We start from the raw sequence: 27,962 nt of genomic DNA, 5'->3' as shown, positions 1-27,962 counted from the left end.
TCACCTACCCCTATCTCACCCCCACTTTGTCCCCCTACTGGTAACCACTAGTTCTTTATACCTGTGAGTCTGCTTCTTTTTTGTTATATTCACTAGTTTGTTGTATTTTTTATATTCCACATATAAGTGATATTGTACAGTGTTTGTCTGACTTATTTCGCTTAGTATAATTGGGCATGTGTTCTATTTGGCGGGGGGGGGGGGCATATGTTCTTACTGCATCCCATCTCACCAGCCCCAGCCCCTCCACACACACATTTTTGATACAGGCATGATCAAAATAATCGTATTTGGATAGTTGCTGCAAGATGGTTACAGAAAAGCATATTCCCATTTTTTAATCTAAATTAAAGAGATTATTCACTTTAGACCTTTTGAGTGCATCAAAGGAAACTATTGAAGGAAAGGTAAGTTTCCCTCTCATCCTAGACCCCCTGGTAACCCTGTCCAGAGGCAGCAACTGTTAGGTTTCCACAAACATGCAAGGATGATATATGCTACTGTTTTGGGTTTTTCACAGAGGGGACATATGTAAGTACTCTTTTTTGTCTGGCACTTTTCATTTCATGATATATTTTGGATAGCCTTTGATATCAGATAGAGCAGATAGATCTCTACTTCTCTTTTCTGTTTCCCTGTTATTCCACTGTATCAATGCCCCACATTAATTTAACCAGTCCTCCATTGATGAGCACAACGTATCATTTGCAGTCCTTGCTTTTACAACCAATTTTGTGATAACGTCTTTCTTCAGAGATGTCAACACACAGGCATGATTGCATCTTTAGGATGTGTCCCTGAAATACGTTGTTGTGTTGAACCTCATGTCCATCAAAATGTTTATAGATTTCGTTTATCATAAAATGTCACCAAGTCTTATAAAGATGCCAGTTTCCACACCCTGGCCAACACATTTTTTGCTCTTTTGCACTCTGTAAGGTGAAAAATTATATATCTCATTGTTTTAATTTGTTTCCCTAATTATGAGCAAGATATTAAGCATCTTTTCTCTGGTTGATAAGCAATTTGCATTTTTCCCCTATGATCAGCCTTCTGGATCTTTTGTTCAATTTTCAGTTGGGTTGTTAGTATTTTTCTTACTGATTTATCCAATATCATTGTAAATGAAAGGAACAGCCCATTTTATCTACAGCATACCTACCGCAATTATCTTTTTTTCCTGTCTTGTCATTTATATTTTGATTTTTCTTTATGTGATTTTTGCCATACGACAAACTTCTGTTTTTAGTAAATCCATTTTAACAGTCTTGTTCTCCATGGTGTGTGGGTTTATGACTTTTAAAGAAGGTCTTCTCTAAGCCAAGATTATTAGAAAGAAATCACCTGTGTTTAATTCTAGGACTTTTATAGATTCATTTTTTAAAACATTTAAATCTTTGATTCATATATATATAATATATATGTACATATATATATATTATGGTATAAGGTGTGACGTACGTATTAAATTTTATCTTTTGCAAATAGCCTATTACTTCAATACTATTTATTTATTTTCTTTTTTCTTTCTTTTTTTTTTTTTGGCTGTACTTTGTAGGGTCTTATTTCCTCAAGCGGGGATTGAACTGGGCCCTCAGCAGTGAAAGCTCAGAGTCCTAACCACTGGACCAACAGGGAATTCCCATTCAATACTATTTATTCAAGAATGTATCCATTCTAGTTTCAATTGCTGCCTTCATCACAAACTAACTTCCTTCATGTATTGTTGTCCAAAATTGGAGTCTCTTGTATTTTATTACCATGTTGGTGCTAAACTTTAATTATTTTAGTGTAGGTTTTTGCATTTCTTCTCTGAGGTGTCAACTCATGTTTATTTAGTTCCTTTCTATTTTGTCTCATCCTTAAGCACATTTATTCCTTAAGTCCTTAGATTTCTTCTTGGAGCTTTTGTTTCAGACAGGCCATATTTGATTCAATGGATTAGTATGTACCCTAAATTTCATTTTGGATTCCTGACATGTGCTGTCAGTGATTTCTGATGGAGACTTGGCTCTGCAGGGTGAGCCTTACTACTTAGGTAAATAGGTAGGCGACATTGTCCTAGGAGAAAGATTATTTACCTTGGAATTATTTCCATTGTGCAGGGAAGAGTCACTTGACCAGAGTCTCAATTATATAAGTGTATGGTGAGTAGGCCTCCTGTAACACAGTTTGTCTTGCTATAAATTTGACTGCTCAGTTTAGAACAACATAAGTTGCTATGTAAGGTGAGTAGCCCCATGTCAGGGAATAGTTTAACTAGATTTTCTCTGTGAGTGGCTTCAGACCTCTGCCATGAAGGAAATGGGGGAAGGTGGGTCTGGTCAGAGAGGCAACAGACTAGGACATTCCAGACACAGACCTTCAGAAGCTGGACAGTACTTTGGAAAGTGATTGGGTCTGTGAGGTAAGACACTTGATGCCTGTCACTTTTACTCTATGCCATGTGCCCAGGCCTGTTTGGGTGTGAGGCAAGCTTGACTTGAAGGAAAGCCTCCATACAGAGTCTTTGTACAGTGACTCAGCCCAGCACCAAATCAGCCTCCTCCATCGGTTCTCAGGGCAGAATCTGTTTTAGGATACTTGGTGACACTGATTCCCTAGAGCCAAAATCTCTATATTTCCACTTTCGATATGCTGGCCAGCACCAGCTTCCCTCCAGCAGCCAGAGAACTATGTGGCCAGGCAAGCCAGAACAGAGGGCTGAGAGAGAAAGGCCTTCCTCCCAGTGACCTCAACCTAAAGCTTTACTGGAGGATCCCTGGTGCGTGAAAGGGAGGAGGCTGGCAGGGGAGAACCTGGATCTCTTCCGTTAAAGCACTCTGAGGATGACTGGGACACATTACCCCCCAAATCAAAGAGAAACACCTCCACTGCTCTATTAAATATTACACACTGAGAGCCTGTAAAACAGCCTTGGCATTGGGACCCTAAAAAACAGATGGACAACCACATGGAGGGATTTGGAGGGTATTATGATTAGAGAAATAAGTCAGACAGAGAAAGACAAATGCTATACAGTATTACTTATATGTGGAATCTAAAAAATAAAACAAGTGAATATAACAAATAAGCAGATTCACAGATATACAGAACAAACTAGTGGTTACCAGTGGGGAGAGGGAAGCGGGGGGGCGGGGGGATTAAGAGGTACAAACTACTATGTATAAAATAAGCTACAAGGGGGGACTTCCCTGGCGGTCCAGTGGTTAAGACTCTGTGCTCCCAATGCAGGGGGCACCGATTTGATCCCTGGTCGGGGAATTAAGATGCCACACAGTGTGGCCAAAAAATAAAAAAATTTTTTTTTAATTTAAAAAATAAAATAAATAAAATAAATAAAATAAGCTACCAGGATATATTGTACAGCACAGGGAATATAGCCAGTATTTTTTAAATAACTGTAAATGGACTTCAACCTTTAAAAAATTGTGAATAACTATGTTGCACACTTGAAACATTTAGTAAATTGATATCTCAGTAAAAATTTAAAAAATAAAAAAAAAGGTGGAGACATTCTTTTTTCCTTCTTTCAGAAATAACACTTTAAAAAAATCGTGCTTATAGGGGGTCAGAATATGCAACCCCCCAAATATGCTACTTTGGCATAAAAGTTATTTTGAACTGGAGGCAAATGAGAATTAACAGATATAGGAAGAAGCCTTCCCGGAGCTTCCCTTATCCAACTAAAAGCAGAAACTTCCAAGAAATGAGGCCAGCCATAAATTCTGTCTCCAGGAAGGTTTAAGGTCCTGTGGAAGGGACTCTCCTGGTGGTCCAGTGGCTAAGACTCCACGCACCCAATGCAGGGGACCTGGGTTCGATCCCTGGTCAGGGAACTAGATCCCACATGCTTCAACTAAGAGTTCGCATGCTGCAACTAAAAGATCCCCCATGCCACAACTAAGACCTGCCACCGCCGAATAAATAAATAAATACTAAAAAAAAAAAAAGGCCCTGTGGAAGACAGAAAGTAGGCACCACGATTGGTCTGCAAACAAACCAAACCTTACTAAAATAACCCTCATCTTCCAGTGGTTTCTCCCATATATTTACCTTCCCACAGTTTGCCATCCCTAAAAACCTAACCTGGTTTTCCTTTGTCTTGTCATTTCTCTATAGATCTGTTTTTCTTTATTAAGATGCTACATATACCCCAAGTTCTAAGGACCCCTTTGAGTTACTCAGCACTGCATTTCTCTCATATTTATGCATGCTGCACACGTCAATAAACCGTTGTTCTCTTGTCTATCTGCCTTATATCAGTTGGCCTTCCAGTGCCCCAGTCTTCTAGAAAGGTAGAAGAAAAAGGAATTTTTCCCTCCCCTACATGGTAAAATATAAATAACCTCAAAATTTACCTTTTTACCACTTTTAAGTGTATTGTTCTGTGGCATTAAGTACATCCACATTGTTGTACAACTGTCACCACCATCCATCTCCAGAACTTTTTCATCTTCCCCAGCTGAAACTATGTACCCATTAAACAACTCCCAACCCACCCCAAACCCCCATCCCCTGGCAAATACCATTCTACTTCCTGTCTCTAAGAATTTGACTACTCTAGGTACATCATATAACTGAAATTGTTACCAAACGCAAGTTCATGTGCCCAACTCACAGTGAGGCCAAACAAACCAAAATGTCAGAGTTTGGAGTGGAGAAAGGTTTACTGCAGTGCCAAGCAAGGAGAACAAATGACTCATGCTCAAAAACCCGAAATCTGATGGTTTTCAGGGAGTTTTAATAGGCACAATTTGGGGTGAGGGCTGCAGGGTGTGTGACTTTCTTCGGATTGGTTGCTGGTGAGGTAACAGGGCCGTGTTCCAGGAATCCCGTGCTCAACCTGAAGTTGCCATCCTTCACCTGGGTGAGAGCTTTAGTTCCCGCAGAAGAACTCGAAGATACTGTTATGTATATTCCTTGAGGAGGAACCAGGATCCTGCTTTCATCTCTGCATTATAGTTTCTTGATTGTTCTTCCTCTGTTTTTGCATTCCCTTATTTCCCTGAATAGCAACTGTTTGGACCTGCTCTTTGGCATTGAGGAAGGTCTAGGAGGCTGAAGTCTTTTTCCTGCAAATAAGAAATGGCGGGCACAGAACAGCGTTTGTGCTCAGGAGGGCCCCACTGGGTCCTGCTCAATTTCAGAATGTCATTTGGTGACTCAATACTTCTGGCCACCAAATGGTGGATTTTTTTCCCACGCTAACCAGTTCTCCAACTCTCCAGACATCAACTGTGTCCTACAATTTAACTCAATTCTGACACTATCTACCTGGAGTTAGTGTCAGACCTTGTAGGTTAAGGGCTCAGTCCCACAAGTCTGCCCCTCCTTCCCAACTTTCGAAGCCAATCCTAACTCCAGGTTGTCACACGTGCTTCTTACAGACTGGTTATAAATCAGGGTTCCCACAACCCCTCCACGGGTTTCGTAGTTTTCTAGAGTGGCTTACAACTTAGGAAAACAGTTTACTTAATTAGGTTACTAGTTTATATTATAAATGGATTCAACTCAGGAACAGCCAGATGGAAGAGATGCATAGCAAGCTATGGGCGGAAAGGGCATGGGGCTTCCAAGCTCTCTCCAGGCAAGTCACCCTCCCAGCACCTCCATATGTCTGCCAACCTGGAAGATCTCTGAACCCCATCCTTTTGGGATTTTTATGTAGGCTTCATTGCTTAGGCACAGTTGATTAAGCCATTGGCCATTGGTGATTGAACTGTTTCCAGCCCTTCTCCCCTTCCTGGAGGTCGGGGGTGGGACTGAAAGTTCCAACCCTTTAATCCGGTGTTTGGCTTCCCTGACAAATGGATTCATTCACTCAAACTCAGGTGTGGTTGAAAGGGGCTTGTTTTAAATAGCAAAAGAAACCTTATCACTCTTGTCTTAGACCTCCTAAAGGTTTTAGGAGCTCTGAACCAGGAACAGGGTGAAGATTAATGTATATTTCTAATTATAAATCACAATAACAGTCTTCTGTGTTCATGCATGCTGCAGCATGTGTCAGAATTTCCTTCCTTTTTAAGGCTGAAAGATACTCTATTGCATGTTTATACCACATTTGTTTATTCATCCCAGAAATAACACTTTTGAATGCATTTATTTTCTTCAAATAAATCTTGACATACAGGGAATTCCCTTGCGGTCCAGTGGTTAGGACTCCGCACTTCCACCACAGGGGGTGCAGGTTCGATCCCTGGTCAGGGATCTAAGATCCCTGGGTGGCACGGCCAAAAAATTAAAAAAAAACAAACAAGACGAAAACTAGTATTTCTTTAGGAAAAAAATCTTGACATACATATTCAGATGGGTTTCATATATGGCAAAAATCTGAAGTTATTTATTTCCCTCTTGTGCTATTATCCACTTATTAGCTCTTTTTTTTTTTTAAAGCTGAAAATAGAACTAACAGGATTCTTTCTCCCTTCTCTCCTAAAGCTTAGTCTATGTTTTACCTGTAAATAAAGTAGTGAGTGACTAGTAAATATTCAGCAAATACTGCTGAGAGATAGGTAAGAGCTGTTCTCGTGTAAAGTGTGATTGAAGAATCTAATTCTGACCAAAAATTTATTCTACAATAGGTAAATATGTAATCTGTGCCATTTCTAGGCTTTTAAGCTCATAAATACTTTAAAATTGTGTTTTCTTGGACTGGGCAATTAAAAAAAAAATCCATGTCTCTGCTGTACAAGCTGACTTTTCTGCTGTTGCGATCATACTGGTTCCAGGGTTTGGAGAGCACAGTGTTGCAGTCATTCTACCCAACTCGATTCTGGTGACACCACTTCAACTCACTGTGAGGCAACCGTTTGCTCCAGCAAACTGTCTTTATACACGTCTAGCTTCCTGGTTCTAAATTGCATCAAGTACCTCAGAAATGTTGATGCAATGATTACTTCTTTACTTTCTGTTTGTGACTCTAAAATCATATCTGAAGATGAAGAGAGAGGCAGCCCAAAGTGGCAGAAAGTTCATGGGCTTTGGGACCAATATCTGTGTTCAAATCTTGTTTTTCCATTTTGGAGAGTTCGCTTCACCTTTCTCTAAACTTTATTACCTGTAAAAAGATAATTACATATGCCCTATACCTATTGCAAGGATTTAGTGAGATGATAAAAGAGTACAGTTACACATTCAATGAAGGGTAGTTATTGTTAGTGAATGAAAAATATCACGTTTTGCCAAACAATTGCCTTATATGACATAACCTTTGGTCAGAAGCATAATTACAGACTGATTATAAATTCCTTGGAAGGCTTGCTGGATTTTTGGTGTGTTTTTCATATGAATATTGGTACGTACTTCATTTGCTATGTGTTGCTGAGAAAGCTAACATCAGCGATGATTGTATTTAGTAACAGTTTTTGTTCTTTCAACACTGCCTTCTGAAATTCAGAAAACCTCTGTTAATCTGTATAATGTAATACAGCATTTATTTTATTTTATTTTGTTTATTTATTTACTTATTTTTTGGCTGCGCAGCGCTGCATGCCAGATCTTAGTTCCCTGACCAGGGATCGGACGAGCACCCCCTGCAGTGGAAGAGTGGAGTCTTAACCACTGGACCACCAGGGAAGTCACTACAGCATTTCTTTTTTTTTTTTTTAATATTTTCTGTACCTCTTAGGGTTGTGATTTTTTTTCTTTTTTTTAATATTTATTTATTTATGGCTGTGTTGGGTCTTTGTTTTTGTGTGAGGGCTTTCTCTAGTTGTGGCAAGCGGGGGCCACTCTTCATTGCGGTGCGCGGGCCTCTCACTATCGCGGCTTCTCTTGTTGCGGAGCACAGGCTCCAGACGCGCAGGCTCAGTAATTGTGGCTCACGGGCCTAGTTGCTCCGCGGCATGTGGGATCTTCCCAGACCAGGGCTCGAACCCGTGTCCCCTGCATTGGCAGGCAGATTCTCAACCACTGCGCCACCAGGGAAGCCAAGCATTTCTTTTAAAAAACTTTATTTCCCTCAGGAAAAAATAAGGTTTGCCTTGGTTTTTAATTACCCATAATCTGACAATACAGAAATAAACAATTATTGTTATCATTTTGGAATATTTTCTTCCAGTGTTTCTTGTTTCACGCATTCTTGTGCAAAATTGGTATAATGGTTTCGTGTCATTATATGAATATTTTCTGTTGTATTAGTTTGGTCCCCTGAAACTAAACTCTAGGACAAGAATTTGAATGCAGTAGATTATTTTGGTAGTGGTCCCAGGAAACGCTGGTAATGGAGGGGGGAAGTGAGACAAGAAAGGGAATGAAGGCAGCAAAGGTTATATTATCAAGCATTTTCCAGGGATGGGCTACTGGAGCATAATCCTGCTGGGTAACTTTAGGAGACAGTGTGGAACACAAGCCTCATGGTTAACTTCTCTGAGGAGTGAGTGAGTTGGGGTATTTATACTCCTGTCTGTCTGTTGACTGAAGGCTGCTGGGGGAGGAGAGCAGAGAGAGACATTAAATTCCCTGGCACTCTGGGCCTGCCTTGAACTTGAGCAGAGCTGACTGTGGTGGCAGACAAAGCCCTCAGGCAGAGTTGCAGGAAGTCAGGCTGGTGTGAAATGGAAGGGGCAGGGCTTATGGGCAGGCACTGGCAACTCTCACCCATGTCATTAAACACTGGCTATAGAACAGTCTACAGTGTGGAGGAGTGCCTTCTCAAGGGTTGTACTCCTGCAGTTATTTCTTTTTCCATTTTCTGTTCCTCCTCACAGCAAAATTTCTCACAGGAGTTGTGTATAACCACTGTCTCCACACCTTCACACACTGTCCTCTGCTCAACACATTTTTATAGTGTTTCTATCTCTCTCTCTTTAAAATACTGCTTTTCCGAAGTCACCAAAACCTTCCACTTTGCCAGATCCAATTGTTACTCTTCAGTCTTCAACTTACTAGCTCTCACAAGCATAGGTTCCAGTTTTTCCTGCACTTCTGTGACCACATTTTCTCCCACCTCTATCTCCTTTGGCTTCTCCCTCTCTCTCTCCCTTTGTTTTTTTCCATACATCTTATTTCTTTAAGGAAAATTCTAAGTAAATATAGGAAAATCAATATTTTATATAATCTGGGTTATATACACATTTAAAAAATAAAATTTGGCGATATTTTTAGCATTCTTAAAATACTTCACATTAAAAGAAGAGGGAAAATTTACTAACCATTTAGAGACACTTATAAACCATTAGCAAACCAAAGTGCCTTGTGATAACATTCACTTCTCCAGCTGTCATTCTTTAGGCAAGTTCAGTTTCACAGAAGACAACTGAGGCCAAGAGGCATATAAGTTGCCAAAATTATATGTACAAACTCATAATTATTATTCCTAGCAGAGAGCCTCAGATCCTTACTTTGAAGCCTATTCAATATTACTTTACAAGCCGGTTTAAAAGCATTTAAAGGGGGGACGCTTCCCTGGTGGCGCAGTGTTCAAGAATCTGGCTGCCAATGCAGGGGACATGGGTTCGAGCCCTGGTCCGGGAAGATCCCGCATGCCACGGAGCAACTAAGCCCGTGTGCCACAACTACTGAGCCCACGTGCCACAACTACTGAAGCCCGCGTGCCTAGAGCCCATGCTCTGCAACAAGAGAAGCCGCGGCAGTGAGAAGCCCATGCACCGCGATGAAGAGTAAGCCCCGGCTTGTCACAACTAGAGAAAGCCCGTGCACAGCAATGAAGACCCAACACAGCCAAAAAAACTAAAATAGTATTTAAAAAAGGAAGAGAAGAAATAAAAATGTATAAAAAATAGACGTGAACTTTTTAAAGTTTAAAAAATTTTTTGTTGTTGTTGTTATTCAATATATATACATAAATCAGTAAACCCCTATACCTTATGTTTCATTAGGCCTAAGAGTATTGCACCAAATGACACAATACCACATGCTGGTAATGATACTAAATAATTAATAACATTTGTCATTATGTTCTGCCCACTCTGAGAATGGAGGGCCATCAGCAATACATTTTAGAAAAATGCCCATCAAAAAAGGCAACATTTTTTGTTTTAATATTGAAACATAATGGAATTTATTTCCATTATCTACATTACAATAAAGGCCTTCACTCAAAGGTGTGTCTCTAAGGATGGAAATTGCTAAGTTGTAAGCTCTGTGAGGGTATGAAACTTACATTTCATTTAGATGCAATTTGCTACTTCTATACAGTACAGCTTCCCTGAGAGTTCATATCTAAAAGGAATGAAGGGGGGGGACTTCCCTAGGACTCTGAGCTCCCAACGCAGGGGGCCCGGGTTCAATCCCTGGTCAGGGAACTAGATCCTGCACGCATGCCGCAACAAAGATCCCGTTGCTGCAACTAAGACCCGGCGCAGCCAAAATAAATAAATAAATATTAAATAAATAAATAAATAAAAGGAATGAAGGGAAGTCTTTTCAGAAAACCAAAAAGAAATTCTAAGTTTTTAATGTTCAGGAAGAGTGCTTCAGCTTTTTAACCCCTGAATGTTATATATCTATGAGTATCCAAAACAGAGATTAAACAATAATATGCAATACAAATTAATTTTATAAATCTATTTCTTACCTCAAATTCTATTTCTCTTAGTTTAATATATAATAAAAAAAATTTTTTTTAATGAAGAAAAAAATGGACCCGATGATGGTAATTTGCAAGGGATGGAAAGGAGATTATGATGATAACTTTGGTAGTGTTTATACACTATTTTCTAAAAATTGACAGGAGAAAAGCTAAGTCTACCCTTCTAATTTTCTTGAGTTGAAGAAAGCTGTATCTCTATCAGATGCTATATAAGACTGAAATTCTCTAAGGGATCAATGGGGATATTTTATTAATATAGAATCTGAATCTATAACTTAAAAAATCTCTTTATTTCCACTATTATAACATTTCACCTTTTGGATAAATAGTCTTCATCAGTGTCTTACCAGTGTTTCATACATTTTTTTCCCCTTTTCTTTCCCCCTTCCTTCCTTCCTTCCTTCCTTTCTTTCTCTTTTTTGAGGGGCAAGTACGGAGATTTCCCAAATCTGCCCTGTCCCCGCACTCCATAGCCTCCCCACTACCAGCATTCCTCCACCAGAGTGATGCTTCTGCTACAACTGATGAATCCACATTTACACATCCTAGTCACCCAAAGTCCATAGTTTACATTAGGGTTCACTCTTGGTGTTGTGCATTCTACGGTTTTGGACAAATGTATAATGACATTTCCATCACTATGGTATCATACAGAGTATTTTCATTGTCCTGAAAATCCTCTATGCTCCACCAGTTCATCCCTCACTCCCACCTCCACCCTCTGGCAGCCACTGATCTTTTTATTGACTCCGTAGTTTTGCCTTTTTTGTCATATAGTTAGCATTATACAGTATGCAGCCTTTTCAGGCTGGCTTCTTTCGCTTAGTAGTAAGCATTAAGGTTCCTCCATGTCGTTTCATGGTTTGGTAGCTCATTTCTTTTTTGTGCTGAATAATATTCCATTGTCTGGATGGGTCAGTTTATCCATTCACCTACTGAAGGATGTCTTGGTTACTTCCAAATTTTGGCAGTTATGAATAAAGCTGCTATAGGCATTTCACAGATTCAAAAAAATTCCTTTCTCTTCCTTCGAAATGCATCCAAACCAGACTGAAGAGGTGCCTTCCTTTGGTCTACTTCATACTCTCTCCATATTTGCATTAATTGCTTTATTAAATTAGCATACTATTTTCTCCATCTTCCATGTATTTATTTTAAACAATGCGGGAAAATGCAATAAAACACCCAAATGGATCGACAAGTGCCATTACAATACAGAGATGGTTGTTTAATGGAAACTGAAAAAATTGACTCATAGGCAGAGATGGTTGGTTCATGCTCAGAAACTGCAAACTCCCAGATGGTTTTGGGGAGACATTTTTATAGGCAAAATTTGGGGTGAGGGCTGCAGGGTGTGTGAATTTCTTCAGATTGGTTGCTGTGAGGTAACAGGGCAGTATTCCAGGAATCCTGTGCTCAACCTGAAGTTACCATCCACCTGGGCGGGGGCTTTATTTCCTGCAGAAGAACTCAAAGATATTTTTATGTATATTCCTTGAGGAGGAACCAGGATCCTGCTTTAATCACTGCACTATAGTTTCTTGATTGTTCCTCCTTTGTTTCTGCAGTCTCTTACTTCCATGATTAGCAACTATTTGAATCTGTTCTTTGCAACAGGGAGGTCTAGGAGGCTGAAGTATTTATCCTTCAAATAAGAAAGGAGGGGACAAAGACAGGTTTTTGCGCCCAGAAGGATCCCACAGGGTTGTGCTTAGTTACAGATTTATTCATCTTGTGTAACTGAAGCTAAAAGCCGTTTTTTTTTTAAAATTGAAGTATAGTTGATTTACAATGTTGTGTTAAAAGCCATTATTAATAACACCATTTTAGCCAAGGTACATGGGAAATTATCAAAGTGATCTTGTTATAAGCACCAAGAACTTTGATCCTCCCTCATTTAGGGTAGAAGGGATGAGAAACTGCTGAGCTGGTAAGATGGCCACACAAATAACTAAACACTTATGAGTGGGAATTCAAGATTTTGTTCATTCAGTCCTACAGTCATTCATTCATCCAAACCATGTATTCTAGGTACTTTCCACACACACTGTCCATCCACCAGACCATGCTGGACTCTCGCTTGAGTCCAAATCAGAATTCATCATTTATTGATTTTAAGACCTTGGTCAAGTTCTGTCCTTAAGCCTCATCTTTTTCATCTGTGAAATAGGGATAAGAATGCCTTCTTAAATAGGGCATTGTCAGAGTTAAAAGTGAGATCAGGTCCCCAGAAATTCGAACAACCGTGTTTTGTAAACATACGTCACTGTTATTCCACTAGGATCTGAGCACATGACGAAAGAAATCATAAGGCAGTCTCTCTCTCCCCGTATTCCCCTTTCCTCATCTAAGAGGGCAGCAAAAAGCTCACAGAGGTCCCTCGCACAGTGCAGCAACGTGAGATGCTAAAAGCCTGTCCCAATGGCAACATGCAGTCATCTTCCAAAATCATTTGAGTTCTAACCCTCTGTTACTTTTCTTTAGCTCTTGCAGCTCAACGAACATAATCTGTGCTAAACGCTGCTGTTGTCCGTGGTCAAATGCTCGGCCGCAGGTCGGAGACCCTCCCCCAGGACTCTAGTTTGGTCAGGATGAGGGCAGGGGGCCCAGAGGGCAGACTGCTAACGCCTTCTGCCCGCTTTCTCCCGGCGTTTGGAAAGCCGCTGCCGAGGGGGCGTTTCTGAGCAGCAGGGGCGGGCAGATATGGCGCCTCCCCTCTCCACCTTCTGGGTGGGTGCCTGGGCTGGGAGCAAGAACTACGGCAGAGTTTGCAGCCAGGTGCCAGCACGTGGGCGCCTAGGCGCGGAGCCCGGTGTTCCCTGCGCTCGGCCTACCCGCCTCCATCCGAAGGCGCCGGCGGCCTTGCCTCACACCTTCGCCAGGCTTCCTACTGCGTCCGCGCGGCCAACCTTTTGTGCCGCCGCCCCCGCACGCGGCCTGTAGCTCTAGGCTCCCAGGGATCCGGCAGCAGCGCGTTGCCGGCTTCCTCCAGGCGGCCCCGGGAGGCGGCGCGGCCTGGGAGGCGGAGACCCGGAGGGCCACAAGCGCTCCGCTCCCGGAAGCGAGTTGTTCTCTGGCTCCCGTGGCGCGGATCCGCGCGGCAGCCTGAGGTCCAGCATCCCAGCCGACGCCTCCAGGAGCAGCGGGAGCGGCGCCCACGCCGGAGCAGCGCAACCCCGGCCAGCGCCCGTCCTGGCCTGCAAGATGCTGCCGGTGTACCCGGAGGTGAAGCCCAACCCGCTGCAGGACGCGAACCTCTGCTCGCGCGTGTTGTTCTGGTGAGCGCCCCGCCTGAGCCGTGACACCCCTTGCCGCCGCGGGCCGGCGCCTGGCGCCTTTCGGGGGCAGAGGGTTGCGGCGAGCAAGCGCTTTCCGCTGGCGCCCAGGCCGCTGGGCTTCTTGCTGCCGGTGGGGCCGCCCCGCACTAGCCGCCTGGTACCCGCCTGCGCGCGGCGGCGGGGCAGAGGGCCGGTGACTGGGACCTGGCGGCGGCGGCGCCGGGTGTCCCTGCCTTTCCGCTCGCCGCCCCGCCAGCTTCCAGTTGCCGGGAGCGGCGGGAGCAGGAGGCGGGGAGGCTGAGACCCGAGGCTGCCCGTGGGGGGTCGGCACCCAGCGGGAGGAGGGACTGGACCCTCCCCACCCCCGACTCCACCTCTGAACTGCACCCTTTTTTCTTTTTTTCGTGAGCAAGCAGCTTATGAACAGCTTCCTTTATGTAATTAGTGCCCTGGACCAGTCGCCGTCTTCCAACAATGTCCCCACCCTTAACCATATTCCTTACATGTCTTATGTGACAGCAGCGCTCCAACTCCTCCGGGCTTCCTCTGTGTCTGTGACCCTGTCTCCCTCCCTCCCTCTCTCTCTCCGTGTGCGTCTCTCAGTGTCCTGGTACGTAGTTAAGGCAAATTTCTAGTGGATTAAAAAACACTCTTATTTGTATTTAATGAACGGGGACACTATTAGAGAACACGTTTTGCTTTTGCCTGGGACTCACAGCCACGACTGGAGTGTGCATTTGACCAGCCCTTTCCCTATTGGGAATCTTTCCACTTCCACCTTTGAGGACCACTCTGGGGATGGGGTCCCTGAAGTCTGTGGGGTCTTACCCAGGTCTCTAGCCTTCAGAGATGTGTTCTGTGGTCTTGGTGCAGGTGGTCTGCCCAGGAGTCCTATTGTCTTGAAACCACTGAAGAGTCCTTGAGTTGAGAGGAAACACCAATGAAAAACGGCTCAGAGAGAAGCTCTTAACTGAAGTTTTCCATCTAGTAGCTGGGACTACTAACTTCAACCTTTGGGCTTTAGTCACACTTGCTTGATTATTAGACCTTTTGTTTCAGGACCCTAACTCATTCATCTTTCCCGTATATTCTATTTCCTTTTTTTAATGGGACAGCCTAGGGGATCCCCCGGGGATGGGAGCTCCTATGCTTGTTTTGATGGTGGTGTATTCAGTTTGTGTAGGTACGTCTCTTGGCCATTTGGTGGCCTTTCAGGATCAAGAGGGGCCTAGAAGAAGAAATATGGGTGTGGTTACAGTAACTTCAGGCAGGGCAAGGAACTCTCCAAGCCCATTCTGTTGGTGGACTTTCAAAATGTATGCGAATGGAAATGGGAAGGTGAGGACTTCTCATTGATTTTGGTAGGCACCCATTTCCAGTTTTCCTGCTGGAGGGCAAGGACCTATATTATCTCTTATTTTACAGCTGAAGGCACCGAAGCAGAGAGTTTGAATAAGTTGTCTACCATCACACAGCTAGTAAGTGGTGGAGAGGGACCGTAAACTAGGCAGTCTGGCTTCTGAGCCTGTGTTCCCTGTGTATGTAACTGCAGTTCTGAGCTGCTTCTGTTGGTATATTCATTGGTAAACACAAAGAGAAGGCGATTGCAAACACATCTTTGTTCTTCTCGGCAGGAGTTTCTCAAGGGAAGTTCTTAGCAGCTGTTGGAGGTCATGGTATGTGATACGTCTCTATAAACAAGCTAAAGGGTGACTGTTCTCGAAGTATGGTACTCAGCATCCTCATCACCTGGGCATTTGTTAGAAATGCAAATTCCCCTGCACTCATTCTAGGCCAGTTCTGTAAAGTTAGAAACTCTTCGGATGGGGTTTAAACAAGCACTCCAGGTGATTCTGATGGAAGGTTGATACTGGCTACTGCTTTAAGTCACTTCTCCCATTGGCATTGTTACTTCAGTATTAACTTGTAAAAAGGGGTCCAGGACTTCCCTGGCGGTCCAGTGGTTAAGATCCCGCTTTTCCACAGCAAGGGGCACGGGTTTGATCCCTGGTCCAGGAACTAAGATCCCGTATGCCACGCCAAAATAAGAAAGAAAGGGGGGCAGGGTCCAGACTTTGCGAAGTTAGTTGTTGACCATGATTGCCATCCTGTATTCAAAGTCTGAGGTACCTTAGTGATTTCCTTGTGTACCCAACTTGGCTGTCACGGGAAAGCTGAAATGAGCCCAGCCAGGAAGTTCCGCCCAGAGAGAAGGCCCACCTTGTAGAGAAAAGTCAAGTTTTCATCTTCTCATTGGGTATGTGCTTCTTAAATTTCATCTGGGGTTTAGTGTTTCCACAGCACAGTTTGCGCACATAGCATCTAAGGAGTCATACACTATGGCTTTGATAATTTTTGTGGATTTTAGAAAAGAATATGTATTTTTCTATTTTTGTAAGAAATTTAGAACTATAGAGCAAGACGAAAAGAATAAGGATGTGTTACACCTATTAGCCAAGTACACTTGCTGATATTTTGGTTATTTCTTGGTCTTTCCCCTAGAAATCTTTATGCACACCTTCGTGCCCACATTCATCTTTCCTATAAAAGGAAATAGTTTTGAATCCTGAACCCTTCTTAATTTTCTATGGTTAACATTTACTTATGGCATTAAATAAGCATGGTATTAAAACATGGTATTTAATTGCAGTTTATGCAGTCTTTCACTTTTGTCTAGCACAGTTTATTGCTAATTATGATGTGCTGTATATCCATGACCTTGTATTTTGGTGCGTCTTTCCTTTTTCTATATTCTCAGAAGTAAAATAACCAGTGAAAGGCTACATTGTTTTCCATCAGGTTCTGGCCAATTTGCCCTCTTAATAGCTGTTTGTGAGCTCATTTCATTGTCAGCTTTGAGTACGTGAATTACATTTTTCTAGGTCTAAAGTTAAAAATAATATCAAACTCGTTTTTTTGTTTGTTTGTTTTGTTTTGTTTGGCTGCGCCACAAGGCATGCGGGATCTTAGTTCCCCGACCAGCGATGGAACCCGCGCCCCCTGCATTGGAAGTGTGGAGAGCTAACCACTGGACCGCCAGGGAAGTCCCCCAATATCAAGCAGTTTTAATTTGAATTTATTTTATTATTATTATTATTATTACTTTTTGGCTGTGTTGGGTCTTCGTTTCTGTGCGAGGGCTTTCTCTAGTTGCGGCAAGCGGGGGCCACTCTTCATCGCGGTGTGCGGGCCTCTCACTATCGCAGCCTCTCTTGTTGCGCAGCACAGGCTCCGGACGCGCAGGCTCAGTAGTTGTGGCTCACGGGCCCAGTTGCTCCGCGGCATGTGGGATCCTCCCAGACCAGGGCTCGAACCCGTGTCCCCTGCATTGGCAGGCAGATTCTCAACCACTACGCCACCAGGGAAGCCCTGAATTTATTTGATTTGCAGAAATGGAACCTTTTTTTGGTGTCTATTGACCATTTATTATTATTTTTTTGAATTGTGTATTAATAGATATTTTCCTATGAGGTATTTATATTTTTGAAATAACTTCTAACAGTGCTTATAATTTTGCAGATTTTCATTTCTCTTAATTTAGCTTAGAGGTTTTAAATTATATATCATTAAGTATATCAAACTTTTCTTTTTGGTTTCTCCTGTTGCTTTGTAATACCTTTTCTAAATCCCAGCATCATCTAAATCTCTGTAAGCATTTTACTTTACTTCTTGTTTCATTTCTAACAATAAAGCCAGCTAGAATTTCTCTTAGTGTTAGATATAAGATAGGCCCCATTTTTTCTGAAACAGCCCATCTTCCTATCATGGTTTATTGAATAATTCTTGCTCATCCCCATTATTGGAAATAAGTGGCATAAATTATGAACTGTGTCCAGTCTGCTGAGACTCTTCCTGGTTATGTCCCCACTGTCCGGCACAGCAGGCCTCTGGGGTGTGCTCTGTACTTCTCTCCCACCCTCGTCCCAGAGGCCAGCAGTTTGGGGGTTAGTGTGGGACCTGTCCCCAGAGATGAGGGTTGAGTAGGGTCTTTGGCCAGATGCACTTGGCCCATCAGGGAGTGGTTAAATTGTAGCTTCCCTGACGCTGACCATGTCTCAGTTGGTGAACTGTCACCTTGCAAAGGGAGTGCTGTTGTGGAAACTGCCACTGGTGTCCAGACAGACTCTCTGGAGACTCTTGTCAGAGAAGCTGATGACATGAGGGGGGATGTGAACTGGCTGAGTGCTGAGATGTTTAGGGAGGTTGGTCCTGTTAGGCCCTCAGTAAATACTGATCGTGAATGCACAGAAATGTGTAATTCCAAACTAGAATTCTTTGCACCATTTTCATACTACTACTTGTTAGAATCTTGTTGTTCTTCGTCAACAGTCAGAAATCCAAATGTTGTAGATGCAGGCTGGGTGAGCTTTCCAGGGCTCTTTCTCTGACTTTGGTTTGTTCCCCTCTTAGGTGTTTAGTTTGATTAGTTTTGGCAATTTTATACAATAACTCCAGCACCATGGAAGATGAAGAACACCCTAAAGGTGTATTAAAATTTACTACTAATGGGACTTACCTGGTGGTGCCGTGGTTAAGAATCCACCTGCCATTCATTGCAGGGGACAAGGTTCAATCCCTGGTCCGGGAAGATCCCACATGCCGTGGAGCAACTAAGCCCGTGTGCCACAACTACTGAGCCTGCGCTCTAGAGCCCATGAGCCACAACTACTGAGCCCGTGTGCCACAACTACTGAAGCCTGCTCACCTAGAGCCCGTGCTCTGCAACAAGAGAAGCCCGTGCACCACAACGAAGAGTAGCCCCCGCTTGCCACAACTAGAGAAAGCCCTCACACAGCAACGAAGACCCAGTGCAGCCAAAAATAAATAAATAATAAAAATTTACTACTAAGTCCTTACAGTGAAATACACAGTGTAACAAATTTAAGTTTACTTCCTGTAGTTTATTCCTGGTTTTTTGGGTCTTTATAGTCCTCACCTGCTCAGCCTGAGAGGTGTCAGCTAGTGTCCACTCAGACGTGTCACGTGGATAATTTGCCTTTCTGAGTCTTCCAGGGGTCCCCCAACGTGTTGACTCCCTTCCCTTTGTTGATCTGAAACAGTCTGTCAGATATTTCTCCAGCAAAGATGGGTTTATTTGGGATCAGCAGTGAGTTGCAATTCAGGGTCTGCAGCCGTGGCGAGCCATGTGTACGTCTCCAAAGGGCAGGGGAAGGAGAACTCTTATAGAGGGGAAAAGAGAGCTGCAAGGGCTGTTGTCGTAAGCAGAGTCCATGGCTTTTCTTTCTCTTTTTTTAAAAAATAAATTTATTTATTTATTTATTTTGGCTGCGTTGGGTCTTTGTTGCTGTGTCTGGGCTTTCTCTAGTTGCGGCGAGTGCGGGCTTCTCATTGCGGTGGCTTCCCTTGTTGCGGAGCACAGGCTCTAGGCACGCGGGCTTCAGTGGTTGCAGCATGCAGGCTCAGTAGTTGCGGCTCGCAGGCTCTAGAGCGCAGGTTCAGTAGTTGTGGCACACGGGCTTAGTTGCTCCACGGCATAGTGGGATCTTCCTGGACCAGGGCTCGAACCCGTGTGCCCTGTGTTGGCAGGCGGATTCTTAACCACTGTGCCCCTAGGAAGCCCCATGGCTTTTCATTGGCTGAGTCCTTGGTAGGAAAGAAGAGTCTGTCTGCTTGCCTTTGGGCTCTGATATTTTTGCAGGCGTGAGAGCTCCCCCTCCTGGTCTCCCAACTATTTAATTGAGGTTTCTGTTCGTTCATTTTTTTACCCTTCCCTGTCTGTCTCCCAGGCTATGTCTGCTATGTGGGGTGTGGAACACCTTCATCCTAAATCTTGCCTGTAACTTTCTGATGGATCCAGGGAACCCTGTCCCTCTTACCATGAGGCTTTTCCATGGGTTTCCTCTTTGCGTAAGATAAGCCCTTGTAAGTGTTTTCTGTGTTTCTGTGTCCACCACGGATAAAATAAAGGTGAATACCTGTAATGCAGTGGGAAGTTCTGGACTTAGGTGTGGATGGACTCAGGTCTCATCTTCGGCCCTGCAATTCTATGTAGCTACATGCAAGTGAATCTCAGCCTCCCCTGGCTTAAAATCGGGAGGCTGGAGATAATCTTAATTCAACTGACCCAGTCCAGAGTTATGGCCTCAGGTTGTTGGGGCCTGGGGATGCCTGAAGACAGGCAGGTAACTTTTAGGTCCGTTCAAAGATTATTCCTTTTAAGATCTCTTTATGTTAGGTAAATACCTAGGGATAACTGAAAATGGCAGGGGGTAAACTGAATCCTTTCTTCAGATGTTAACTCATGTTTTCCCATTTTCAGCAGTATTTTCTGATGTGCTGTTAAAAATGCAGATGCAGGGCTCTTTCCCTCCCTGCCTCAAGGTATTCTGATGCTGGTAGGTGTGGAAGGGACCTGCATTTTAAGTTTATTCACAGCACTTGCATGCAATTAGTCGTCAGAGATGGAAACATCTAGATAACAATACACATAACCACTAACACCTATTGAATGCTTCCTCTGGGCTCAGAATCTTGCTCATTGTTTTTACTTTTTTAAACATTTTATTTATTTATTTTTGGCTGCGTTGCTGCCCGCCGGCTTTCTCTAGTTGTGGCCAGCGGGGACTGCTCTTCCTTGCAGTGCATGGGTTTCTCATTGCGGTGGCTTCTCTTATTGCAGAGCCCGGGCTCTAGGCACATGAGCTTCAGTAGCTGTGGCGCAGGCTCAGTAGTTGTGGTGCACGGGCTTAGTTGCTCCGTGGCATGTGGCATCTTCCCGGACCAGGGATCGAACCTGCGTCCCCTGCATTGGCGAGCGGATTCTGAACCACTGCGCCACCAGGGAAGTCCCTGTTTTTATTTTTTATTTATTTATTTTTTAAAAACTTTATTTTAAAATTTTGGTTACAGTTTCATTTTTGTTTTCTTAACAAGTCTACTGTTTAATCTCTCAGGATTAAAAAACAATTATTAATCTTCTAAAGAACTGAACAACAAAGGAATGTCAAGGGAAGGGCACAACTGCCCCATTCTCTGGGGGTATAGTAGCTACTCCAGTTTAACACCTAGCTTCAAAACAAAATGAATTTTTATATTTTCTAAATGAAATAATGTACAACCACCATCTTCATCTGAGCTTATTATAACTTTCAAACACAAAGCTTCATTTTAAGCTTGGTAAAAATCTTTTAACAGGAATGATGGCTGACCTTAATATGTAGTGTGTATCTTACAGGAAATGGTTTTTAACAATCATAACACAGTAATAATGCCATTAATGAAGTCCTCAATTTAGAATCTGGAACATTCTTCCATCAAGGGGGGGAGGGGGAAATTCAGTCCAATGAGTCTGTCTCAAGATCTTCATCTCTTGTTTGCTCCACTTGTATTCTCTTTTCAGTAACTGGATTAATGCTTTGAGCCCAAAATGAGATATATTTTTTATTACTGTAGATTACATGTTGTTTGGTGCTCAGTTTCCATTTGTTCCTCTTGCTTGCGTTTTCTATCTGCTGCTTCTTTGTCATGTTGGCCTTTCAGCATATTCCTTCTATGAGCAGTCTGAAAGTTTCTTCCACCTTTTCTCTTCTTTTCACCTTCTTGATCATCTCCTTCCTCTTCAGAATCAGAGGTTGATGTAAGCCCTGTTTTAGCTAAATTTTTCCTTTTTGGTTCAACTTCTTTTTTCCCCTCTTTTTTATCTGGCTCTTTTCTTGGCTTATCTTCTCCCTTTTGGCCCTCTTAATCCTTTTTAAGCTGCTTTTTAGGTTGTTTTTCCTCTTGCCCTTTTTTCTTACTTTTGTCTTCTTCAGTTACCATGTCACTCTCTGAAGGACAGGGCTGTGTTACCATTTTGGGTCTGCCTCTTGGTTTTGGAATCTTGACTTCTGTAGCTGCAGGTCGTCCTCTTTTAGGACTCACGTTTAGATTAACAGATGCTGTTGCTGTAGTCACTACTCCTGCCTCCTCGGTTTCTACTTGTTTTTCTGCCTTTCTCTTTCTCCCTCTTCTGGCAGCTTTTGGAGTGGTTATGTCAACTGCTTTAGTCACATCCTCGTTGCTGGCCTTTTTCTTCATGGTCAGTATCTTCCTTTGAAACACTAGTTTCTTTTTCTTCAACTTCAACATCAGATGACGCATTTGATTGTTTAGTTGATGCCTGTTGACTTGAAAATTTCACTTTCGGACTGTTATCTATCTCCCATAAACCTTCATTAAAGCCTTTTCGTTTATTTGGTTTGCCGTACTTTTCCTTATTTTCTGAGTAAGGAAATATGTCCTTTGGGCCTAAAAAAGCAGTCTCATGAGTTCCAGAAAAGAAAATGGGTAGTTTGTTTGTGGGTGGTTTTACAGCTCCATCAGGAACTTCATCTACTCGAGCTGGCCAATGAGGATAACCTTTCATCTTGGCGAAGATGAGGTCCCCAGGTTTGAAATCGCGAGTCATGTTTCGGGGGCGAGGCCGGGGGTCCGAGCACAGGGAGGAGGTGTGGCGGTGCGGACTGCGAGGGGATGCGGGAGGGCGGACGGCAGCCGAGGCTCCCGCGGCGGCGGGAGAGGGAGGATGCCTCGGGGTGTCCCGACGCGCCTGCCGGGGCCGCGGGCGCTGAGGCTGCGGTGGCGGGCCGGCCGCCTCTGCCCGCGTCCACGCAAGCCACCTGCGCCACCAGCTGCCGCAGAGGCGTCTCAACGGCTCCGAATAGCAACCGCCGCCGCCGTCGCTGCGCTGCTCCCGCGCGGCTCCCGCTCGGCGCCCGCTAGCACTGGGACGGGACCAACTGCTCCTGTTTTTATTTTTAATGTCTCATTTAACCCTCAGACATTCCTATGAGTCAGTGAGGCAGGCATCGTATGAATGAGGAAATCCAGGTCCAGAGAGGAGCCTCATAGCTGGGAGGTCTGAAGGCCCCAGCTGGGACTCCACCCACATCCTCGGCACACCCGGGAGGCTGGCAGTGCTCAGTGTCCTGTCTGCCTGGCTTTAGCTCCCACAGGTTGGGTGAATAACAAATGAATATGCTGACAGTTAAAACTCATGTTAGTGACTGAATATGCTCTTTACATAGGCATGCATCTGGAGCATGTTTTCCTACGTTCTGTTTGTTGTGCTGCTGCCCGAATTGCTGAGTGGGTTGTTGGCATCCTTATTCCTGCAGTTCTGAAGGCATCAACCTGTCAGTTCCCCTTGACTTCTTCAGCCTCATCTGCTGACATCAGATCCTGTTGATTCAACTTTAGACATGCCTTTGGAGTCATTCATTCATTCAGCAACTGTTTCCTGAGTGTGGATGTGTGGGATTCACAGGAAAGGGGACCACAAAGATGCCACCCTCCTGGAACTTGTGTCCCTCCCCGCCCCTGTTCCGTCCTCACCTAACAGTCTTGGCTTCACGTCCTCCCAACGGGTCTTCCCGCTACCGTTCTTTCCCCTAAAACAAATCCATGCCATCCCCCTGCTTAAAAATCTCTGCTTCCTCCTGCTCTGAAGAGTAATTCTTTAGCATGATGTTCAAGGATCCTTAAGAATCTCCTTTCTGAGCCTCATCTTTCATCATTTCTTACACAGCTGGACTTGTCTGATGAGTTGAGGCCGATCTTATAGCTATCCTGCCTTTGCAGGGCCGTCAGAGCCAGGCCTGGGGTCCTGCCTGGTGAAAGGCAGCTGCCTCTGAGGGAGCCGTTGCGTTACCGGGGCTGTGGGAATAAATGCGGGATAGCAGGCCAATGCCCATGTTGTTTTCCCAGCACCACTGCCCGAGGCTCATTTATACAACACTGAGTCCTCATCTAGGTCGGGTACAGTGGAGCAGTGCCCCATCTGAAGCCAGATTGCCTGGGTATAGATCTGACCTCTGCAACTTACCTGACCATCATACGCACCTCACAGGGTTGTGGAGAGCATTAAATGAACCAAACACTGGTGAAACATTTAGAACAGTGTCTGGCAGATAGTAAGCAGTAAATAAATATTAAAAGATAGCCATGGCACCTTCTTGTTAGCAGTCGTAAGCTAACATTTTCGTTTGTAAATTGACACGGTCTATTTCCCAGATGGGTGTGTGCTGCAGGAGCGGTATGAATGAGGTGTGCACTGATTGATGCAGGGCTTTGAGGAGGGGTGGGACGGAGGAGGAGGGGACGCATCCCAGGCAGGAGACGGGCGCACGCCGGACGCAGAATTCTGTAGGAGGTAGTACGTCCTGAGAATAGAAAGACGTGTGTGGGTGCCCCTCTCTCCCGTCTGGTGGTGTTTGCAGTTCCTCAAGGTCACATTCCTCCCCTATGTCATCCCTGCCGACTCTCAGACTTCTCTCATCCTCTCCCCTAGTCGTGTGCTCCTGATGCACATCTGTAGCCCGGCTGTGGTTTCTGACTTAGCTCCTTGTTCCATTTCCTGGTTTCATGGCCACTTCTGTGCTGACCTCTTCGTGTGGCTAGTCCCTACCTGGTCTTTTCCCGAAACCAGCTCCTGTCTGCCCTCCTTCCAACGTTATGAGATCAGAGGGTTGGAAGGGAGAGAGCTTCTAATCCATACTGAATACAGGAATCTCTTCCAGACATTGTGCAATGGGGAAATTTACTGCTCTTTATGTCTTCATATTAAAATGCCAGAGTATGGTCTATTGAGCCAGTTTTCTTTCTGACCAATTTATACTCATCTGTGTCTCCTTTTATATTTTTTGGTCAACACAGGAATTTGACTCCCCATCTTCATATGGGGGCCTTCTGGTATTCAGAGATGGGCTTCACGGACCCATTAAATCTTTTCAGAGAACTGTCTCCAGTTTCCATGCTGCCTTTTTAAGTGGCAGGGTTTTCAGGCCCTCTTCCAAGTGGTTGAACTGAATGCTCTTTAGTAAGGTTTCTTTTTAAAATAAATTTATTTATTTATTTTTCTATCTTTGGCTGCATTGGGTCTTCGTTGCTGCGTGCGGGCTTTCTCTGGTTGCGGCGAGCGGGGGCTACTCTTTGTTGTGGTGCGTGGGCTTCTCATTGTGGTGGCTTCTCTTGTTGTGGAGCACGGACTCTAAGTGTGCGGGCTTCACTAGTTGTGGCACGTGGGCTCAGTAGTTGTGACTCATGGGTTCCAGAGCGCAGGCTCAGTAGTTGTGGCGCACGAGCTTAGTTGCTCCACCGCATGTGGGATCTTCCCGGACCAGGGCTCAAACCCGTGTCCCTTGCATTGGCAGGTGGATTCTTAACCACTGTGCCACCAGGGAAGCCCCTGAATGCTCTTTAGTTTATCAACGTCTTTATTCTCATGTGGCATCTGGAACTGGACAGATTTGATCTGATCAGAGGTAGTGTTTTAACTAATTACTTAGACAATTTAACAAATAATTTGTGTGCTTGACGTGCTCCAGGTTATGTTCTAGACCACGTGTTGGCACACTGTGACCCACAGGTCAAATCCAGCCTACTATCTGCTTTTGTAAATGAAGTTTTATTGAAACACAGCCATGCTCATTCATGAGCATGAATGTTGCAACAGATGCGAAGTTGCAACAGAGACTGTGACCTGCAAAGCCTAAAATGTTTATGATGTAGCTCTTTACAGAAAATGTTTGCTGCCCTGTTCTAGATGCTTGGGATATAGTAGTGAGCAAAAGAGGTAACAGTCCCTGCCTTCACGTAACTTAAGCTCTAGAAAGGTGAATAAGTAACATATAGTATGTTAGATGGTTATGAGTGCTGAGAAGAGAATAATAAGACGGGGAAAGGGATCAGGAGTGTGTGTGGGGAAGGGAGGTGACAGTTTCAGGGGGGCCAGGGGGAGCTTCACAGAGAAGACAACGCACCAGAGAGATGACCTGGAGAGGAGGTGATGGAGTGAGTTGTGCACATTCAGGGGGAAGGACAAGTGTAAGGCAAGAGATGATGGGGACTCCGTTGGCCGTTGGAGGACTTGGGCTTCACTCTGAGTGGATGGAGTCTACTGAAAAGTTTTGAGAAGAGGTGTGACATGATTTGCTCAGGATTTAGTAAGATCACTCTGGCAGCTGTACGGGAAGTCGACTAAAGAAAGTTATGGGCAGAAATGGGGAGACTGGCAGGAGATTTGACAGTAGTTCAGGCCAGAGATGATAGTGGCTTTGACCAGGATGGAAGGAGTGGCAGTGGTGAGTAGTAGCTGGGTTCAGGGAAGAGCTTATTTAAAGGTGGAGCTGTGGGAGAGGGGGTTGGCTTTGATGGTGGAACTTGAGAGGAAGTGACTTGCAAGGTTACCTCTGGATTTGGCCTGAGCACCTGTAAGGATGGAGTCACCATTAAATGAAATGCTGAAACCTGCAAGAGGAATGGGTTGGAGAAGACCAGGAGTTTGGTCTTGGCCGAGTTAAGTTTGAGATGTCTGGTACACGTGGGAGAGGTTGAGCAGGTCATGAGTCAAGGGCTCAGAGAAGAAGTCTGAGCTGGAGATAAAATTTGGGCGTCATCAGCAACGCATACAGTTGAGATGTATTGGACCCATGGTCAACTGACTTCACAGTGCATCCCCATACAAACTTCTATTTTATCTGGTTTTAAGTTCATTTATTTTGTTGATGTCAAAGTTCAACGTCTCATTGTTGCCTGTAGAAAGTGCTTTGAAAACTTTTGTTGTCTTTACTTGAGAAAGGACGGGTCCTGGGACTGTCCTCCAGGTTGTGGCCAATCTGCTAATGAACATCGTGGGCAGTGGGTGAACTTGACACAGGTATCAGGAGAGGTCGGGAGTTCAGAGGTCTCTTATCTACTGGGTAGTTGTTCTGAAACCCTACAAAGAGAAGACTTGAGGTTAGTTTGACATGATTTCCTCTTAATGATTGCAGGCTGGCTCTTGGTGCTGCCTTTCCTAAATATACTTGGAAATTACCTTCTTCAAACAATTGTTGGCATGTATTATCTGTTAAACTTGCTAGCTCTGTTTTATCTTAAGTTCCTGCTATTGATTGTACAGCAGTTTCTCAGCCCTCAGTATGATTGAATCACCTGGGCAGCCCTAAAATTTGAATGCCTGGTCCCTCCGGTTAGGCCAATTTGAATCATCATCTCAGGGCATGGAACCCAGGTATCAATATTTTTAAAAGGTTCCCTGCAAATTTCTGATGGACAATGAAGACCAAGAACCCCTGATTAAAAACAGTTTCCAAAGGTCAGACATTTTCCTGTGCAAATTTTCGTTTTTGCGGCTGGGGGTTCTGGTCTGCCCTCACCTGCACCGCCTTTTCTAAGTTCCTCTCAAAGCGGGAGAACAGCTGGCTTGTTCATCCCTGTGGGGACTCAGCAAGGTGTTGTGGAGGAAGGGAGCTGCCTATGTGTGGGGATCTTAGATATACTTGGTCCTTGGGTCCTTGTAGTAAACCCTTGTTGAACCTGGTTTTGTCCTCATTTTACCAAAGCAGGACAATTGAGGAGCTCAGAGTTGAGTCAGGACGACAAATTCCAGAGAATGAGCTATGGCATCTATGTCGCTGTGTTTATTTCCTCACCCTGGGCAGACAAGAATGCCTGGATTGATTGAGCCTACAAGGGTAATTGAGTGGAAATCTCACACTTGTCAACAAAAAGCTCGTGAGCATAAAATTGCTCACCCAATAAATTGCTTTTATTTGCAGACCCTTATTGGTGTGTTTTGTTGGTCAGGATGTGACTGAGATTATGTGATAAACCCAGTTGGCTACTTCTTTTAACTTCTATTGAAGGGATTCTTCAACTAGGCAGTGTGCACTCTTTTCTCTCTCTGTAAATATAGAAAGGTGTCTGTCCTGTTTTTTTTGGCTGTGTTGGGTCATTGCTGCGCGGGGGCTGCTCTTCGTTGTGGTGCGCGGGCTTCTCATTGTCGTGGGTTCTCTTGTTGCAGAGCACGGGCTCTAGGCGTGTGGGCTTCAGTAGTTGTGGCAGGTGGGCTCAGTAGTTGTGGTTCGTGGGCTCTAGAGCGCAGGCTCAGTAGTTGTGGCACACGGGCTTAGCTGCTCCGCGGCATGTGGGATCTTCTCCGGGCCCGGGTTCGAACCCGTGTCCCCTGCATTGGCAGGCAGATTCTTAACCACTGCACCACCAGGAAAGTCCTATCATGTCTTTTTATTGCTTTAAATGATCAAGTGTTATTTAAGTCTTTATTCATTTGTGACTTAAAAAAGAAAAAAACTATATTGTTAGCTCTTCAAGGGCAGAAACTAGTGTCTTTG

General features: G+C 44.2%; 1 protein-coding gene and 1 pseudogene across 5 annotated transcripts in view; one reads left to right on the top strand and one right to left on the bottom strand.

Moving 5' to 3' along the window:
- The first annotated feature begins 13,616 nt into the window (after positions 1-13,616).
- ABCC4 (ATP binding cassette subfamily C member 4) overlaps positions 13,617-27,962 on the top strand; it is a 219,616-nt gene continuing 205,270 nt past the window's right edge. For 3 of the 5 annotated variants that reach the window (XM_036831959.1, XM_036831960.1, XM_036831953.1), the window contains exon 1: positions 13,617-13,833. In XM_036831959.1, coding sequence (XP_036687854.1) covers positions 13,760-13,833 — 74 coding nt within the window. In that variant the 5' untranslated portion in view covers positions 13,617-13,759. Of the gene's footprint in view, positions 13,834-15,142; positions 15,172-27,962 lie in introns of those variants that run through there. The other 2 variants (XM_036831958.1, XM_036831955.1) reach the window with 2 other exon arrangements.
- On the bottom strand, positions 20,694-22,507 carry LOC118884346 (annotated as a pseudogene).

The sequence above is a fragment of the Balaenoptera musculus genome, chromosome 18, assembly GCF_009873245.2.
Source record: "Balaenoptera musculus isolate JJ_BM4_2016_0621 chromosome 18, mBalMus1.pri.v3, whole genome shotgun sequence".
NCBI classification, from domain to species: Eukaryota; Metazoa; Chordata; class Mammalia; order Artiodactyla; family Balaenopteridae; genus Balaenoptera; species Balaenoptera musculus.
This window is presented reverse-complemented; position numbering and strand designations above follow the sequence as displayed.